The sequence below is a fragment of the Lemur catta genome, chromosome 15 (assembly GCF_020740605.2).
Source record: "Lemur catta isolate mLemCat1 chromosome 15, mLemCat1.pri, whole genome shotgun sequence".
NCBI lineage: Eukaryota > Metazoa > Chordata > Mammalia > Primates > Lemuridae > Lemur > Lemur catta.
In genome coordinates, this window is record NC_059142.1 from 57,458,703 (window position 1) to 57,474,034 (window position 15,332).

Genomic DNA, 15,332 nt, shown 5'->3' on the forward strand with positions numbered 1-15,332 from the left:
CCAACAGGGCACAACATGCAACCCACAGGCTCCCCTCCCCACCCAGGTCACTTGAAATTCCTCCTGAAATGCGTCTTGGCTGGCTGGAAAAGCAATGCTAGAACAAGGTCAGGTTTCTCCCCCGTTTGATGCTGTTTGCGGCTCTGAGGCTCAGACTCAGGGAGTCTGAGGCAGGGCTGGCTGACGCCAGGGCACAGAAAGCTTTTGTGATCACAGGGCGGCTGCCTGCTGTGCCAGCTGCTCCCTCCCCCAGCCTGGTGGGCCCTCCTGGTCCTCCCAGGGGGGTTCTCTGGCACGAACCTCTAAGGCTGATCCAGTTGGGGCTGGGGCTGCTGCAGCGGTTGGCGGCCGTGAGGTAGAGGCCACAGTGGCCAAGGAGAAGCCTCTGCAGAACGGCCCCGGCACCCCCTGTCCTGCTGGGACAGGGTTCTCGGCAGGGAATTTTGCCCCGAGGAGCATTTGGCAAAGTCCGGAGGCAGTTTGGATCGCCCAACCTGGGATGGGGTTGCTACTAGAGCATGGGGCCTGGGTGCTGCTAAAATCCCACAATGCACAGGACGGTCACCACCGTGGAGAACTAACCAGCCCCGCACGTTAAGGGCGAGGCCCGGGAGCGCTCGAGCTGCCTGGGGGTGGGGGCGGGGCGGGGAGCAGCGCACAGCGGGGAGCAGAGGCCTGGGGGGGCGGCAGGAGCAGCGCACACCCCACCGCGCTCAACAGGGCGTCGGGCCCCCAGCTGAGCCTCCCCATCCCCGGGGCTGCGGTCCCGGAGGGCGTCGGAGCCTCCGCGGAGCACAAAGTCTGCGGAGGTTTGGTGACCCTCGACAGCCACTGGCCGGTGAGGCGCGGGGGCGGAAGTGGCCGGGCCAGGCGCCCCTGCCACAGCCCAGCGACCGGGCGTGGCCCCTGGGCATTCGGGGCAGTGTGCAGGATGGGCCCCTGTGCCGCCGCTGTGGGTTACGGAGGGACACACCGACGGGCCGGGCGCTCGGCTGGGGTCGGCACATACCTGGGGTCTCGGGTTGTGCCCCGCCCCGCCTCGTTCAGGCCTGGGACGCGCTGCTGCCCGGTGCCCCCGGGCCCCTCCGGCCCCAGACTCTGCTTCCCGGCCCGGGCTCTTCTCTCCGGACCCTCCCCCGGCGCTCGCGCGGCCCCCGCTCTCACCCCGGCCTCACCCCCGGGCGCGGGCGTGTGCGGCGCCGGGTCGGGCGCGCGGGCACCCAGCTCGCGGCCGGGCACGGGGCGCAGTTCCGGGGGCGGGGCGGGCCCGACAGGGGCGGGGCGCAGTTCCGGGGGCGGGGCGGAGCGGGACCCGCCCCCAGCCGGGCCGGGACCTGGGACCGCGGACTCGCCAACTTCAGAGGCTCCGGCGGCTCTGGCGGCTCCGGCGGCTCCAGCGGCGTGGGCGGCCCGGGGCGGGCCGGGATGGGCGGGCGGCCGCGCGGGGCACGCGGGGGGCGTTCGACGTGACCCGCCTGGGCTCGGAGCCCGCCCGGCCCGGCCGCGCGGGGTTGAGGGTCTGCTCAGGGGGCGCGGATGCGGGCCCGGGCGGCCGAGCCAAGCCGGAGCATGCGGGGCGCAGCGTGGGCGGCCTGGGGGCGCGCGGGGCAGCTGTGGCCGCGGCCTCCAGCCCCGGGCCCGGGCCCGCCTCCGCCTCCGCCGCTGCCGCTGCTGCTGCTGGCCCTGCTGCTGGCCGTGCTGCTGGGCGGCGCGGACGCGCAGTACTCCAGCGACCTGTGCAGCTGGAAGGGGAGGTGAGTGCGCGCGGCGCGACCCGACCCGGACCCCGGCCCTCCGTCCGCTCCGCTCCCTCCCCGCCCTCCCTCCCCCTCCGGGCCGGCGGGGCGTGCGGGGGCGCGGCTGGGGGCCGGCTCTCCAGGCCAAGTCCAGTGTCCACCGTCCGCCGCCCCCGGTTCTAGAACAAAAGACCCCGCGGCGTCCCGGTACCCCGGCCCAGAGGGCGCCCCGGGGGAGGCGCGCCTGCGGTCCGGCGGAGTCGGTCCCGGCCCCGCCGCCCACGAGCCCCGCGCGGACCGCGCCAGTCTCTACTTGGCCCCGAGCCCGGGGGCCGCCGATCCCGCGACCCCACCGCAGGGGCGGGCGGGGGTCGGCCCTCGGACCTTTCCAGGTTCCTGCCGGGAGCAGTTGCGCGTCCCGAGGCCGCCCCGGGCCAGAGGAGCCGAGCCTGTGCCCCGGGCGGGGCGGTGGGGAGCGGCGCCTTCCGTGGCTGGACGGGGCCCTCCCTCTGCGGCGGTGCCGTCGGCGTCTGTGCGGGTGGCGAGCCGCGGGCCGCCACCTGTGCGCGGGGCCGGTGCAGGGCCCGGCGAGCCCCCCGCCCGGTGAAGGTCAGGCCGCCCTTGGCAGCCGCGCGCGCTGGGCTGGTCGACCCCCCTCCACCCCGCGGTGGCAGCCGAGAACTTTTTTTAACTGAAGTGCGACTGCAGACAGGAGCGCGGGTCCCGAGTGTGCGCGGGCGGGGGCGAAACCAAGGGCGCAGTGGGCGCCGCGGCCCGCGCTTGCTCGCGGGTTTTGTGCCTCGGAAGTGGCCGGTTCCGGAGTTTGCAGGGTGCGCCGGCCCCGGGCGCGCGCGTCTCCCCGAAAACGCTGCGGGTTAGGGCTGCCCCAGGTGTCCGGCGCGCGGGGGCTCCCGCCGAAGCCCCTCCGCCCGGACTGACGGGAAGACTCCAGCCGGCAGACAGCTCATGGGGGTGTCACGGGGTTATTTTGAGTGAAGCGGGTTTTCCGAGAAGGCTGGGGTTGATCCGGTGGGCTGGGCTCCTCTTGGACACTCCGGGAGACCAGTTCCTGCCCCCCCGCCCCAGCGGAGGCTCCTGTCCCGAGGGGAACCGAGTGGGACGGTTCACCCCGGGCTCCCGAGGGCGGCGAGCGGTGCCGGCCCTTAGCTTTCCGCCCCTCCCCGGCTGAAACCGTCCCGGCGGGGCAGGGACGCGGCCCGGGAGCGAGGGCGGATGGAGCCCGGGGGAGGGTGGCCTCGGGAATGCTGGCGCCGGCGCGAGCTGGCTGCGCCCCCGACGCTGACGGCTCTCTGGGGCTGCCCCTTCCCCTGAGATCGTGATTAGACTCCTGGCTTGCAGCCTCTGCCACGGAATCAGTGCTCCCCGAAACTGAGGCCTGGGGGTGTTCTGCCTCAGCAGACCAAACCAGAAAGGAAGTCCCTGCGAGCCAGTCTGAGTTTCCAGAGTGGGGGCTCACATCCTCCCCAGTCCTCGGGGACTGTGCCGGGAGGAGGGGGCCGCCTTCCCAGGGGCCGTGCAGGAGGGGCGGGTGGGAGGCCCAGTGTCCCCACCCAACAGGTGTTGCAGTGGGGGAGGAGCCAGGCCCTGCCCTCCTGTCTTTCCTCCCAGGCCCTGCTTCCCCGTCGTTGCCAGCGTCCTCGTCGTCCTGGTCTCAGACTGCCCGGAGGGGCCTCCCCCAAGGCAGAGCCTGGCGGGGGCAGCCGCAGGGACCCTCGAGCCGCGATCTGCCCCATAGAGAGGGTGTCGGACTCCCTGGCTTGCAGTCACTGCTCACGCTCACGGTGCCCTTCACACATCAGCTGACGATACTACGGCGCAACTGGGAGTGTGCCGGTGTGCTCACCAACTCCCCGGTGTTTATGGCTTTTATGAGCTGTTCTGAAGACGCCGGGTGGAGCCAGCCCGAGGTGCTGTGTGGATTCTGACCCCTGATAGCAAGGGAGTTGCTTTTCGTGACACTGGCCGCTCAGTGCCAGGCCGATGTTTCCAGGTGTTTCCCAAGCAATTAAGCAGGAGCTTTTGAAATCCCTCTGGGTGGAAGAGGCAGGCCCTGTGCCCCCATCTTTGTTAGCCAGTGGCCATAAAGGTGGACCATGGACTTTCCCACTGCCACCAGCGATGTCACAGGTGCAGTGACACCTGGGCTGCCTTTCCTGCGGGGGGGCGGGGGGGGGGAATGAAAGGTGACTTGTCAGCAGAGCCTTCCTGGCTTCGGCGAAGAGGCCATCGCGTGTTCTGGCGACGGGGGTGCGGTGTGTGGGCTGGCGCCACAGTGGCCCCTGGGGGCTCCCCCTCTTTTCCATAAAGGTGCCCCACAAGCATGGCCACCTGGGAGGTGACCCTTGCTGGCTTTTAAAAAGATGCACTAATTCAGTTTAAGGTCAAATCAGTCTTGTCAGTTCCCTAGAGTCGAATAGGACCACAGTTCTGTCTGCGTCCTTCCGTCACCGCAGCCACAGTTCTTTCATTTCTGCTCAGTCACCTGCATCTTATGTGAAAATCATAAAATACTTCATTCATGATCATTAAAGATGTGTTGCATTTTTGTAATTTCAGCAATTTTGCACAAGTGGACATTTTTCCAGGTTTGCTGTGGTGCTGGATGTCTGGAGGGGAGAGATTTGGGGAGGGGGGTCTTTTGGTGGGAGCCAGCCCGGCCCGGCGCACTGCCGGCAAGCCTTTGCCTCCACCCGCAGGCCTGCCGGGCCCGGGCCGAGGGCACGTGGCTTGTGTTCCAGACGGTGGTCAGTCTGAACGGGGGTCTTGTGCATCACGTGGTCCTGACTAGTGTGGGGGTACCCGTGTCTTACGCCTCATTCCTGTTAGTCTTGGTGTTTTAGGGGGATGTAAAAGGAGGGGATGTGAGAGACAGGCCCTGAGAGGGGCCTGGACCCTTCTCAGTGGGCAGCTAAGACATCAGGTGAGGGGCCAGGTAACGGGGTACCTTGCGTCTTGCGTGTTACCTTCATTTTGTTCCTCGTCCTCCTTTTGTGGAGCGTGTTCTGATGGACTGCAGCCAGGCCCTACACGATGCGTGCGGTTTGTGTGGGCAGGAGGGCAGCCCCTGGCAGACGTGGGGTGGCCGCCTGTCCCCAAGGGGGTTCCCTCTGCCCCTGCCTGAGTTGTGGGCGGAGCCTCTGCCCCCCACCCCTGGGTGAAGGCAGTGCAGCCAGAGGTGACCGGAGCCTCAGGGGTGGGCGCTCCACTCCCCGGACCCTCAGGACCCCCGGGGGGAAGTGGGGCCTCAGGCAGGGTGGTTGTGTGGGCGAGAGCCGGACTCGGTTCCTGGGCAGGGGCGAGTGTTCAGCGGCCTCCTGATACGGACGCGGAGGGGGAGGGGACATGAGGACGGTTTGTTTTGGCTGCATGAGAAGAGGGCTGATTGCAGCTGTGCGTGTGTCAGCCACTCACCATTTAGTCTAATTTTCACGTGGCGCAGTGATCCCGCCTGCCCCTACTGGGTGTCAGATGAGATGTGTGAGTTTTATTGGCTTAATTTGTGAGTCTGTTCTGTGACCCCGGTAGCTGCGGCTGGGCTGGCTGCCCTGCCCCCAAGGCTGTGGGTGTGGGGGACCGGGCAGGAGGGGTTTGCCCTCAACACCTCCTCTGATGTGGTCCACAGGGTGACTGCGGCCCCTGCCTGCAGCTGCATCGTGTGAAGAGTGAGGTTTGGGGGCCGAGCGTGAGTCACCCAGCAGTAAATGCAAACCATATGTTATGTGTTTTCTCCTCTGCAGAAAGGGTTTCTGGTAACTCGCTCAGGCCGGGGGCTCTGGGTACAGCATTGTTCATTTCACATAAAAATCCCAGGAATGTGGGGGAACCTGCCTGGGATCTGATTAGAACCAAATTTCATGTAATCAGACACTCAGGTGAAGTCACTGGGGTAGTTCCAGGCCCTCGGTTATGACGTGTTTGCGCCACGCTGACATTTACATTACGGTTTCAAGTCCGAGAAACTTTCCTGTTCTTGGTGGTTTCAATTTCTTGAAAACGTAACTGTCTCTGCTCAGGCCCTGCCTCCCTGAGAGGGTGGCACGCTTCATTTTTTTCTACTTAGCATTTGCTAGGAGTAAAAGTAGCTCGTTACTGAGACGGTCACCACTCCGCAGCGGAGACGTTGACCTGGCTTTTGGAGTGGATCTCGCGTCAGTGATATTTGGGTTTATGATAAAAGACACAACTGGCAGTGCAGGGTCTTCAGCCTTGGAAATGAATGAAAACACAGTCACATCCTTACCTGGGGGAAAAGGAACGTCCGTGCCTCGAGGTGCGGCTCCGAGAGACACAACCCAGCAGCCCCCCGCTGCTGACACTCGGGTGGTCTGGAAGCCGCTTTCCCCGGGCACGTCCCGCCCGCAGCCCCACACAGGGGAACTCCACTCTGGAGCCTGGGCTAGAACCAAGGTCCTGCTGCCGTTGCCTTCGTTCTCACGTCCCCTACGGCAACGGGTCCACCCCCTGATTTGGGGACACCTGGGCTGTGGCCCGCACTGCAGGTGGGGACAGCGTGCGCCTGCCTCGCGGGCGGGGCTGTGAGGTCGGTGGGTGGCCGGCAGGGGTGTGGCCCTGACAGGCCGCCCTGGGCAGGGGTGCGGTGGGGCGTACCCCCGCTCGGTGACACCCTGGCTGACGGCGTGTCCTCTCCCGCAGCGGGCTGACGCACGAGGCGCACAGGAAGGAGGTGGAGCAGGTGTACCTGCGCTGCGCGGCGGGCGCCGTGGAGTGGCTGTACCCGACAGGCGCGCTCATCGTCAACCTGCGGCCCAACGTCTTCTCGCCCGCCCGGCACCTCACCGTGTGCATCAAGCCCTTCCGGGACTCCTCGGGGGCCAATATTTATTTGGAGAAAACTGGAGAACTGAGACTGCTGGTCCGGGACGGGGACGGGGGGCGTGGCCAGGTGCAGTGCTTCGGCCTGGAGCAGGGCGGGCTCTTTGTGGAGGCCACGCCCCAGCAGGACATCGGCCGCAGGACCACGGGCTTCCAGTACGAGCTGACCAGGAGGCACCGGGGGCCGGACCTGCTCGCGTCGTCGGGTGAGTGGCCTGCCCGGGTGGGAGCGCGGGTCCCCTGGCGAGGGTGGCCGGTCCTGCAGCCGGGTTTCCCATCCGCACGGTCAGAGCTTTGCCGGCTGTGCCTGGTCCTCTCCTGCCCCCACCTCCACGTGGCCTCCGTGGAAACGTCCACGTCTGTGTGTCGGACGTGGCGGGTTTGCCCAAGAGCCCAGCACGTGGCCCCGTGTAGGGGGTGCTGGTCACACCGGATCGTGAGTCCCTTTAGCGCCTGGGTGTCTTTGGCGTGGCAGAGCCGTGTCCCCCACGAGGCGTGTGTGTGGCAGGGGAACAGGAGTCCCCGAGTGTGGCCAGTGGTCAGAGTGGGGGAGCTGCCGTGTGGATCGGGGCCCTGAACGTGCCGCGTGCCCGTACACCAGTCACGCATGTGGACCCATGCGTCACCGTGCACGCTTCCCCGTGCGGTGGCTCCGCCCAGCCCTGGAAGCAACGCGTGAGTTTTGGGTGGAGGCCAGCGGCTGTGAGGATCTGGGGACCCGGGAGGTTCTGGGGGGCAAAGGGGCCACGTGGGCTGGGTGGGCCTTTGCCGGGACGGGGGCCTGAGACCCAGGGCTTCCCTGCAGGTCCTTTTCTTTTTCTTCTTTTGAGATCGGCAGCTTCCCTGTTGGGCAGGCGGGTCGTGGGGCCTCCTGGCACCTGTGGCCACCTGTGCGTGGGGGAGGGGAGCTTCTTAGAATGTGGGGGCTGGGCCCCTCTGTGGAGGGCCTTGTTCTCTAGAAAGCTCCACAGGCCGACACCTGGAGGTGCGTGTGGGCCGTGGGACCCACGTGGTCCCTGTTGCCTTGGCCTCAGGACTCTGGGGAGGGACAGGGCAAGTCCCCCCTGTTGAGCTGTGAGCTGGCTCATGGTCCTGTCTGTGGGGACACCAGGCCAGGCGCAGGCTCACCCGGCCGCGGGTGGGGCCTGGACGTCTCAGGTGGGGCCTTGTGTGCAGCGTCCACTCCATAGGCAGCAGGGTCACCTCCCGGGCCCTGCCCCGCCTGGCCTCTGTGGGGACTTGGGAAGGTGCCAGCCTGGACGGTCCTATCCGTGGCCCTGGGAGCAGGGTCCGTGCAGAGGGTCGTGCGGTGTGTTGTTCTCACGCAGGGGCCATGGCTGAGCCGCGCGGGGCTTCCGTGGGTCGCAGGGAGGCGGTGGACCTGGGTGGGCGGTGACTGGAGCCACAGCGCCATGCACCTGGTCACGGTCCCATGCTCGCACAGCTCCCGGGGCCACGGGGTCCCACACACGCCACCCTGGTGGGTGCCAGGCTGGCTCGGGGCCCAGGACTGTGCTGTGTCTCGTGGACGGATGCTCACAGCGCACACACCTGGCCCGAGCTCGTGTTTAAATCCAGCCTGCAGTGACTTCCCGACGTGGGACTCTTGCGGGGCAGCACAGAAGGGCGGGGACCCAGACTCTGGGCTGCGCCAGGGACCCCAGGCCCCGATGCTCCGTCCCCACAGACACAGCTTGTCCCTCCCTGGGGCTGACACCGCAGGGCCCCACGAGAGGCCGCCCGGCCTGGGGCAGGGGGAGGCTGATGTGTCCCCTCCTGCCTTTCACCAGGGCTCGGGGCCCCTAAGCCTTTAATGCCCAAGGAGTGGGCCCGCCAGGCGGAGTGTCAGCTCTGGCCATCTGGAGGCGGGGACGCCACCCCCTGGGCCGGGCCGCTCCCGAGCTCTCTCCGGCCAGCGCCGCGGTTTCCCTGGTCTCCGTCTGACCCTCACGGCAGCTGTGTCACCAGGCTGTGCCCACCCCTCGGCCGGGCGGGGGTCCCACCTGCCAGGAGCAGAGGAGCTCGCCCCCGAGTCAAGACTCACAGTCAGTGCTGACTCGAAGGAACACAGGCTCCGTGGGCAGGACCCGGCGGGAGCCGTGTGGGACCCGTGTGGGAGCCATGTGAGAGCTGTGTGGGAGTCATGCAGGAGTCATGCGGGAGCCGTGTGGGAGCCGTGTGGGACCCGGGTGGGAGCCGCGCTCCTGCCCAGCCAGGGGACCTGCCGGAGGGTTCCTAACAGCTCCGTGGCCGTAGGTCCATCCGCGCTGCCTAATTGGCTTCCTTGAACAAGCCGAGCCTCACCAACAGCCCGGAAGGGACCAGGACAGAGGGATCTAGACTGTGGGTCCGTTGGGAGGTGACCCGTTCCCGGGGTCACCCGGGTCCCGTTCACGGACCTGCTGGCCCTGCGCCTGCCACCTCTGCGGGTCTTGCCCGGGCTTGCCCACCTTTCACGCTGCGGAGCTCCGGCAGGCGGCAAAGGCGGCCTGGGGACCGGTGCAGGGACTCGTAGATCCAGCTCCGGGCTGTGTCCGGACATGTGCTGAGGACTTGGTGGAGTCTCCACCCCAGGCTTTGGGGACACCTGGGCCAGGCACATTCGGGGAATGGGCACCACCAGGCCCCATTGCCCAGGGAGTTGGGGGACTTGGGGGTGGCCAGGGAGCGGGGGTCTCTGCCGGTTCCAGGGAACAGAGACACACCTGTTCCCCAGCTCACCTGGGCAGGCAGGCGGGTCCCAGGATTCCTGTCTCTGCTTTGGGACTGTGACAGGTGCTCACCCTCTCAGCCACCTCTGTGCTTGGGGCTCGGGGTTCAGGCTCTAGGCAGGGCCCACGGTGGGCAGGTGTCCAGGGCAGGGGCAGTGGCATTTCAGACACGCAGTGGAGTGGAGGGGACAGGCAGGGGACACTGCTCTGGCGCTGGAACCAACACACGGAAGTTACTTCGCCAGTGTCTGAAGCCGCAGCCCCTGTTACCAGCAGGGTTCCCAGAGCACAGAGCTTGGGGGGCCCCGAGGGGCGTGTGGGATGGGTCGAAAGTGTAGAAAAGCAGCAGAGAAACCTCGTTATTTCACGGGAGCAGGACAGACGGGGACTGGTTTTCTTCCAGGTGTGTGTCACGCTGCCGTCCCTCGATTCCTGCCTCCAGCCTCTCAGGCCCCTGTGATTACCCTGTAATCTTCTCGTCTCTGAGTCCTCACCCGGGGCAGGGAGCCCGGCAGGGAGGGGCGGCGGGGCCAGCGCCCCCAGAGCCATCCTGCCCCTCGGGCCGCCCCCCTCCGGTGGGAACCCCGTGTCGCGGCTGCACTGGGGACCCCACGGTGGTTGTCACTTGAGGTTTCCTCTTTGCAACTTGTGTGTCCACCCTGGTTGTCCTCCTCGGTCAGTCCCGCCGGATGGGCGTCCGTCCCTCTGCGGCCTCTTTCCGCCCCGGCTCACCCTCCGCTTACTCAGGGCGTGGCCTCCCGCCCACACCTGTGTCCCTGCCCGGTCCCCGTGGCAGCCACCGCCGGCCTCTCTGACCCCGTTTTCTTTCTTCCTCACTCGGTCCACAGTGTGCACATTCCTGAGGGGTCTTCCTGCTATATCCACGCCCCGGCCCCCCCTTCTCCAAGGACGAGGGACAGAGTCCCAGCCTTTGCCGACCACCCCCCCTCCCCGGGAAGTGAGATGTGATGTGTCCGTGACCAGCACATTCCACAGCCTTTATGAGCCCAGCTCTGATTAATAATCGTTTCCAGATTGTGCCCTTGGAGTGCACGCTGCACTCTGCACGACGGTGCCCCACACCCACCAAAGCCCAGAGTCAGAGCGGGGAGGCCGCCAGGGTGCTGCCCTGTTGGCTCAGCTGTCCATGGCCTTGGCACACGAGGCTCCGGCGTGCCGACCTCAGGCTGCCCACAGCCCTTCCGGGTCCCATCCTCCTGTAGTCGGTGGGCCGAGCCCGGCGGGTGCCCAGGGCCAGCGGGGGGGGGGCATCTCCCTCCCTCCTCTGCTGCCGCCTGAGGTCCCAGGGCCAGTGACTCAGAGCGGGGGAAGCTCCAGGGCTTGGTGACGCTCGCACGCCCAGGCCTGGCATGTGTGTGTGTGTGTGTGTGTGTGTGTGTCGGGGCCTCCCAGCCCCTCTGTCCCCGAGGTGGGACACCAGGCACAAGGCTGTTTGCTGTGCTCAGGGCCCACCTCCCACCCCTGCACGTCCAGCCCCGGCTCCTGTGTCTGCTCAGCCCGAAGGTGCTGCTTGGCCCGGGGACCCTCGCCATGGACCGTGGTCCCTGTGGCCTTCAGTCTCCGACCCACGCTCTCACCCCACGCCCACGAGGGACCCCGGGCTCAGAACCTCTGGCCCTGTGGGCACTGGGCAGGTGCTGGCCAGGGTGGAAGGTCCCCTCTCAGTCTCACGTGCTCTGAATAAAAATGCCCCTGAAATGCGAGTCCCCCAGATGCCACAGTGCTGCCAGCCTATCTGTGCTGCCGGCCACACAGGTGAACCGAGTGCCACAGGAGGGCCTGACCCCGGGGGCCCCACAGGAGAGCCCCCTGGCCCCGGGGCAGCTGCAGGGTCTGGGGCCAGGTGGCCCCAGCGGGGGGGCTGCAGCACGAGCCCCTGCAGTGTGGAGGAAGTGGGGGCTCCTGGGCCCAGCTTGGGTGGGGGTCTGAGGGGTCCACGCACGTCGCAGCCCTTTTCAGGGGGCTGCTGTGGCCCTGCCAGGTGAGCAGGGAGCTCCGGGCCTGGCGTCCTCTGACGGATTGGGAGGTATCGGCAGGTTGTTCTTGTTCTGCAGCTTCTCCTTTTGCTTAATCGTGGCAGACGCGGCAGGTGGGGGGTGGGCCGGTGACTCAGGCACTGAGTGGGAGGGGCACCCGCCCTGCCTGGTGGGGAGCCCCGGCCTCACCCCTCACCCCGGGGTAGGACCAACAGCCAGACAGGTCGGCCCGAGGAGTCCACAGAGACCCTGTGGTCCCTCCAAGGCCTCGTCTGGCCTCTGCTGACCCCTCGCTCAGGCCCCCGAGTCCCTTCACGTCCCAGAGCCTGGAAGGCCTCTCTCAGCTCTGCTCACCCAGAGACGCTGTGGCCACGGACACATGCACCGCCCTGTCCCTGCCCAGGGTCTGCATGGCCTCGGGGCAGGTGACAGCTCAGCCCAGCTCAGGCTCTGGGACATCCGCTTAATCCAGTGCCGGGGAGCCCCAGGGCGAGCGCCGTCCCTGCAGGGACGTCCCGGAGCCTTGGGAATGCAGACACTGGGGCCAGGTGGCTCTCATCCTGGTGGTGCTGGGGACACGGTTTCCGTTCAGCTTGGGGACACGTTGCATTTGTGATGGGCACACGACAGCAGGGGCTGAAGGAGACCTGGGGTGACGGAGCCCATGGCCGGTCTGGTGTCACCGCACCGCGAGGCGGATGACAGGACAGGAAGCCCCTCGCGCCGCGGTCTGGGATGTGCTGGGGCCGGGGCGCTCGGGGGACGAGCCCAGCACAGCCACACGCAGGTGCTTCGGCCAGGTGGGGCCGAGGGTCAGCTGGGGTCGCCCCCGGGTGGCCGAGGTCGCGTTTCCTGTGCTCTGCTCTGCCGGGCTCCCGGCTCACCCTGGACGAGGTCTTGGCCGTGGTGTGGCCACACTCGCCGACCGTCTGCGGAGCCTGGTGGGGGCACCAGGACCTGCCGTCGCCAGGCTGACCCCGTTTCTCTCCCCCCAGCACCGTGCCGCCCCTGCAGTGACACCGAGGTCCTCCTGGCCGTCTGCACCAGCGACTTCGGTGAGTGTCTGCCTCACGGCCTCCTCCTCGCGCGTGCGGCTCCTGCCACGTGGAGCCCCTCTGCAGGGCCCCGGAGAACCTTCCGGTGCTGGCGCGAAGCCCCCAGGGCCTCTGCAGAAGCCGGGCTCGGCCTCGTCACGGGAAAAGGTGCTTTTGCTTCCGTGCACTCAGCGGCTCCCGCCCAGGACGGGGACCTGCGGACAGACCCGCACTCCCGTGGGGAGAGCCGGGAGGCGTTTCCGGCAATCACCGAGTATCTTCCCGCTTTGCAGGTGGGATCGTTGCTCTCTGAGGAGTCCTGGCCTCTGCGGTTCCCAGGACTCCTCTCGCGGCAGTGCTTTGTGGCATCGCTGGCGGCAGCCCGGGGCCCTGGTGTGAGCCCACCTCGGGGCTTCCACGGCCCCTCCCGGTGCCCTGGCGGTCGGGGCCCCAGTGGGCTCCAGGCTGAGGCCGAGGGGCGCAGGCCCCTGCTCGTCCCGGGGAGGCGTGGACTCCGGGTGGTGCTCGCCGGGGGCTGCTGCGGAGGGTCCAGCGGGACCCCGGCTCTGAGCCCCCACCCAAGCCTCACGACAGTCCCTGTAGGGTGTGGAGGCTCCTTACTCCTCTGCCGTCCTGCCCCGGCCAGGACACGGGCCTGCGGCGGCCTGGACGTGCCCCGCTGACGGCGCCCCCTTCCCTCCGCAGTGGTCCGAGGCTCCATCCAGGACGTCACGCACGAGCCAGAGCTGCAGGAGACGGCCATCCGCCTGCGCGTGAGCCGGCTGTACCGGCAGAAGAGCCGGGTCTTCCAGCCGTCGCCCGACGGGGGTGGCCTGTGGCAGGGCCACGTCAGGACGCTGCTGGAGTGTGGGGTGCGGCCGGGCCGCGGCGACTTCCTCTTCACGGGCTACATGCGCTTCGGGGAGGCGCGGCTGGGCTGTGCCCCACGTTTCCAGGACTTCCAGAGGATGTACAGGGACGCCGAGGGGAGGGGCCTGAACCCCTGCGAGGTCGGCGCGGAGTGACCGGGCGGGCCGGGGGCCCCTCCCGCTGCACACGCCCTGGGGGAGCCACACGCCTGGCCCTGGTGTGCCGGCCGCGGGGCCTGTGGGGTTTGGCCCCGGAGGACCTCAGATTGGAAAAGCTGTAAAATGAAAACTAAGTTATTTTTTGTTTTTGTAAAAAAACGAATGTCCATAGGAAACAGACTCCCGTGTCTTACCGTGTCTTGGCGTGCCGTTCAGTGTTCCTCAACAGCGCTGCCAGCTGCCGTGTCCGGCCTGGTGCCTTGGGCGAGCTGGGCCGCAGCGCACAGCTCATGTTGGCCGGGCTCCATTGGAAGTCCCGGTGCCCCGTGGAGTCGTACGACAGACACTTACAGAGCGAGATATCGGGGCTTACGGCTCGTTCCATTTCCTCTGAAGAGCGAGCCCTGCCGGCTGCGGCCCTTCCCGGGTGGCCGGTTGATGTCCCCGCCAGTCAGACGCGCTCCGGGGCTGGCCCAGGCGGGTGGCCGCCTCGCTGCTGCCGGACACTGTCCCCGTGGCACCCGCCCGCCCCGTTCCATTACCCTCAGCCCTGCCGTCTGACCCCAGCTTCCCCGAAATGCCCAAGTCCGCAGCAAGTCCCGGACACCAGGGAGCTGGCCGGGGCCCGGGCCGGTGGCCCCGTGTCAGGACACGTGGGTTTTCTGTGGCCGCCGTAATCAATCTCCGCAAATTGGGGGTTTTAAACAACAGAAGTTTATTCTCCCAGTCCTGGAGTCGGTTTCCAAAACCAGGGGGTCGGCAGGGCCTCCCTCCCTCCAGAGGCTCCAGGGAGGGTCCGTCCTTGCTCCTCCCGCCGTCGGGGCCCCGGGCATCCCTGGGCCTGTGTCCAGGTCTCCCTCCCACGAGGACACTGGGCGCTGGGGGAGGGCGCCCCTGTGACCTCACCTTCCCTCGAGCAGGTCTGCAAAGACCCCGTTTCCAGACAGGGCCACGGTCAGAGGTTCTGGGTGGATGTGGAATTGGGGGGGACAGGACACCCCAGTGCAGGGGTCTCTGGGGCATCAGTTAACCTGCGTCTGCGCCCTCACTTGTCAGTCACAGTTTCCTCCTGTGCAGCTGCTGAGACCAGAGGGGACCCGCAGAGGCTGCCGTGGTCACTGGACCCCACGTCCTCACCAGGCGCTCAGCCGCGCCGGGTGTCCTGGGTAGGCGCTGTGCACTGGCTCAGGTGTGCGCTGGCTCAGGCGTGCGCTGGCTCAGGCGTGCGCTGGCTCAGGCGTGCCCTGGCTCAGGCGTGCCCTGGCTCAGGCGTGCACTAGGTCAGGCGTGCGCTGGCTCAGGCGTGGGCTGGCTCAGGCGTGCGCTGGCTCAGGCGTGCCCTGGCTCAGGCGTGCCCTGGCTCAGGCGTGCGCTGGCTCAGGCGTGCCCTGGCTCAGGCGTGGGCTGGCTCAGGCGTGCGCTGGCTCAGGCGTGCGCTGGCTCAGGCGTGCCCTGGCTCAGGCGTGCGCTGGCTCAGGCGTGCCCTGGCTCAGGCGTGGGCTGGCTCAGGCGTGTGCTGGCTCAGGCGTGGGCTGGCTCAGGCATGCCCTGGCTCAGGCGTGTGCTGCCTCAGGCGTGTGCTGCCTTAGGTGTGCGCTGGGTCAGGTGTGTGCTGGCTTAAGTGTGTGCTGGGCCAGGCATGTGCTGGGTCAGGTGTGTGCTGGCTCAAGCATGTGCTGGGTCAGGCATGTGCTGCGTCAGGCGTGTGCTGCCTCACGCGTGTGCTGGCTCAGGTGCTCAGGCTCCCACAGGTCACAACAAGAAGCGGGCTGTGGTGGGCAAGGACAGGAAGCCCAGGGCTGGTGATGGGTGGGTCCCACCTGCTGCCACAGCAGGATGCGGTCATGGCACAGAGGAGCCAGGGCCACAGTGGGGAGGGAACTGAACCCGCGTTGGTCCGAGCTGTGGAGAAGCACCTTGGGCTGCGTTTCCTGGGCGGGGCGGTGGGTGTGGACCGTGCCAGGAGGCGGCT

General features: G+C 67.6%; 1 protein-coding gene across 1 annotated transcript; it reads left to right on the forward strand.

The window, feature by feature from the left end:
* Positions 1–1,554: 1,554 nt before the first annotated feature.
* On the forward strand, positions 1,555–13,540 carry METRNL (meteorin like, glial cell differentiation regulator). The gene is made up of 4 exons (XM_045525193.1): positions 1,555–1,754; positions 6,411–6,796; positions 12,294–12,353; positions 13,038–13,540. Exons 1-4 carry the CDS (start codon positions 1,570–1,572, stop codon positions 13,355–13,357), a joined length of 951 nt encoding a protein of 316 aa, XP_045381149.1. The 5' UTR covers positions 1,555–1,569; the 3' UTR covers positions 13,358–13,540.
* The last annotated feature ends 1,792 nt before the right edge of the window (positions 13,541–15,332 follow it).